The following is a 3,050-nucleotide window of genomic DNA, read 5'->3' as shown; positions in this document are numbered from 1 at the left end:
AATAAATTTAAAAGTCATAGAAAGCATCGAATTAAGTTGAATTACCCAATATTAGCATAGATTCTAAAATAAAAATAAATTATTTCTAATCAACTACAGATCAGATAATCATGTTCATGGATATATATATCAATCACTAATTAAATGTGGTTTTTTTTGGAAACCATGCATTGTGAATGTCTATGGATATAATGAATAATATATAATCATGATGATAAATTTATGTGTAGCTGTTGTTGGTAAGTGTATTGGATTTTAGTCGTCAAATTAAGCTCATTTCCCATGAGTCACACTCATATATAGTAGTTGTTGTTGTTAAGCGTATTGGATTTTATGTGTGTCCAAAAAGCTTTATCTGTTCAATAACAAATAATTGCACATGTGTGATATATGTAATATAATATATAAATAAACATAAATTAGTGTAATTTAATTTTTTATATCATATATTAAATTGATAAAACAGATAATATACTTGATGTTAGCTAAAAGATTGAGAAATATATCAATTCAAGATATTTCTAGAAATTTCTCCACTTACAATTTTTCAATTCTAAGATGTAAAACTAAATAGAACCATTATAGTACATTTTTTTATATAAAAAATAAATAAATAATTACTAATAAATATTAAATTTATTTATATAAAAAATATATAATTTTAGATTTTACTAAAATTAATTAATAAAAATAGTAAAATGTATCCAATTCTCTCGCGTGACTTCCCTCCATTTCTAACTGCCAACCCGCCGATAAGAGCTTCATTATTCAATTACGTCCAGTTAATTAACAACCCTCACTCACTCGATCCTCGCGTCTATAAATTTGAGACAGTCACGTGCAAAATCTTAAGCATTCGAAGAATTAATTAACAGAATCGATCATGGAGAAGCTGCAGCAGGCCGCCACCATCTTCCTCTTCCTAAGCCTGACTAGTTTCTTAGCAAATCTCTTAACAGCGGCGGTCGCGACTCCGCCGGCGGTCTTTGTCTTCGGCGACTCCACCGTCGACGTCGGAAACAACAACTTCTTGCCCAGTGGTGCACCCAAAGCCGACCACCCTCATTACGGTGTCGATTTCCCTGACCACATTCCCACCGGCCGGTTCAGCAACGGCTTACTCGCCGTTGACTTCGTCGGTAATATATATATTTATACGAATCTAATAAACAAATATGTGATTCATTGATTGGTCAAGTCTAATTACGATGCTTTAATTAATTTTGTGTGATAATTAAAGCCCATGCGGCGGGTATACACCGGAGCCCGCCGCCTTTTCTCTCTCTTGATCCGAACGTATTCTATCCGAGGCCAGGAGTAAGCTTCGCCTCCGCCGGCTGCGGAGTTCTCGACACCACGGTGAGTAATTCATGAAGAAACTACTGTGATGATCTAGTTTATGATTGCTCCATCAATGTTGTATCAATCAGTTGTTGAATATATATGTTTGCAGGGGACGGACGTCTTGACGATGACGCAGCAAATCAAAGACTTCTCCACGTTCGTCGGGGATCTCACTGCAGCTGAGGGAGCCCAGGCCGCCGCCGCCTTCTTGAGCAAGTCACTCTTCTACGTCAGCGTCGGGAGCAACGACCTCTTCTCTTTCTTCCCCGTCCTCATCCCGGGGAACAGCACCCAGAAGGACGAAATCGTCGCCTCCGTTCTCTTCCAGTTCGAGGGCCAACTGCGGAGCATTTACAACCTCGGAGCGCGAAAGTTCGCGGTGGTCGGGACCGGGCAGCTCGGCTGCATTCCGGGCATCAGGATCAGAGTCCTGGGCGGCGCGTGCAGCCCGGATCTGAACGATCTGTCCCTGAGGTACAAGAACGCTGTGAGGGCCCTGCTGGATCTGCTCTTCGTGGAGCTGGAGGGGTTCAAATTTTCATTTTCCGATTTCTTCGAAATGACCAGCCTCGTCCAGTCGGATCCCCAGCAATACGGTAAGCGAGCGAGTGAGTGGTGTGCACAGTGCACATGCGGCTTCTCATCGATTCAAATAAATCAATATACACATGCTAATTAACGGATTGATCATTGAACAGGCATAACGGAGCTGGCAGCTGCGTGCTGCGGCTCGGGATCGTTGAACGCGGAGGGGCCGTGCATTCCCAACGCCACCTACTGCCCCGACCGGAAACAGTATTTCTCCTGGGACGCAATCCACCCGACGCAGGCGTTGTACCGCTTGGCAGCTGAGCTGTCGGTCAACGGGCCACCCCCGTTTGCTTACCCTATCAACATCCACACCTTGCTCCAGAGTACTTGATTACTTGGAATCACTGCGTGTGACCATCCATGTCGATCGTTCGGGGGTTTTTTTTTTTCTTGAAATTAAGGGAGTGTAGAATAATGCGAGCTGTTAAACGGCTGCGCGAAGCAGCAGTATGAATAATAAGTTGATGGATGGTCGATTAAATTAGAGCTACTTCTGCACTTTGAAATATTAAATTATAAAAGCAAGAATGTGACCCGAGTTGTTACATGAGCCCGGACCAGTCAACCTTCGAAATAGTCAACTAAGTTAATTCAAATTATCCTTTTTTAAATACTGAGTCCAAGAAATATTTATCTCAAATATTTATAGTCTCCATTTCTGAATATTTTTTTTTAATATCTCATTTTTTTAATATATCTATCCATCTAATATCTCGGGCCATTTGGTTTAGGGGAATAGGAATGAAGAATGAGAATGAGAATTATTGATTGTCATTATTAATGTTTAGATTATAAGAATAAGATTACAAATAAGAGAATGAATACTTGAAATTGGGTAATAACTCATTCCCATGTATCTCCCCTTCAATAAGTCATTACCCTATTTTCATCTATCAAAATATTCCCTTATTCCAAAAATACTCTTGACCTATAATTAAAATTTTCTCCCTTAATATCAAATATCAAAAATATATATATATATATATATATATATATATATATATATATATATATATATATATATATATATATATATTTCATATCACTTCTCTCTCCTTGTTCTCTCATCATATTTTCTCTCTCATCATTTTATCACACACTTTCTCTCTTCTTAA

The 3,050-nt window shown here is 38.9% G+C and overlaps 1 protein-coding gene across 1 annotated transcript; it reads left to right on the top strand.

Annotated features, from left to right (window-relative positions):
• Positions 1–856: 856 nt before the first annotated feature.
• LOC121987206 (GDSL esterase/lipase At5g55050-like) lies at positions 857–2,482 on the top strand. The gene is made up of 4 exons (XM_042541099.1): positions 857–1,139; positions 1,241–1,359; positions 1,454–1,940; positions 2,043–2,482. Exons 1-4 carry the CDS (start codon positions 884–886, stop codon positions 2,264–2,266), a joined length of 1,086 nt encoding a protein of 361 aa, XP_042397033.1. The 5' UTR covers positions 857–883; the 3' UTR covers positions 2,267–2,482.
• The last annotated feature ends 568 nt before the right edge of the window (positions 2,483–3,050 follow it).

This window comes from Zingiber officinale, chromosome 5B (assembly GCF_018446385.1).
Source record: "Zingiber officinale cultivar Zhangliang chromosome 5B, Zo_v1.1, whole genome shotgun sequence".
NCBI lineage: Eukaryota > Viridiplantae > Streptophyta > Magnoliopsida > Zingiberales > Zingiberaceae > Zingiber > Zingiber officinale.
The sequence above is the reverse complement of the archived record's forward strand: the minus strand, read 5'-3'. Positions and strand labels throughout refer to the sequence as shown.

Bases quoted from the DNA above. Each gene is read 5' to 3' on its own strand.
- LOC121987206 (XM_042541099.1), top strand. From the start codon at position 884: ATGGAGAAGCTGCAGCAGGCCGCCACCATCTTCCTCTTCCTAAGCCTG. The intron at 1,360-1,453 runs GTGAGTAATTCA...ATATGTTTGCAG, and splicing joins GCGGAGTTCTCGACACCACG to GGGACGGACGTCTTGACGAT. The intron at 1,941-2,042 runs GTAAGCGAGCGA...ATCATTGAACAG, and splicing joins GTCGGATCCCCAGCAATACG to GCATAACGGAGCTGGCAGCT.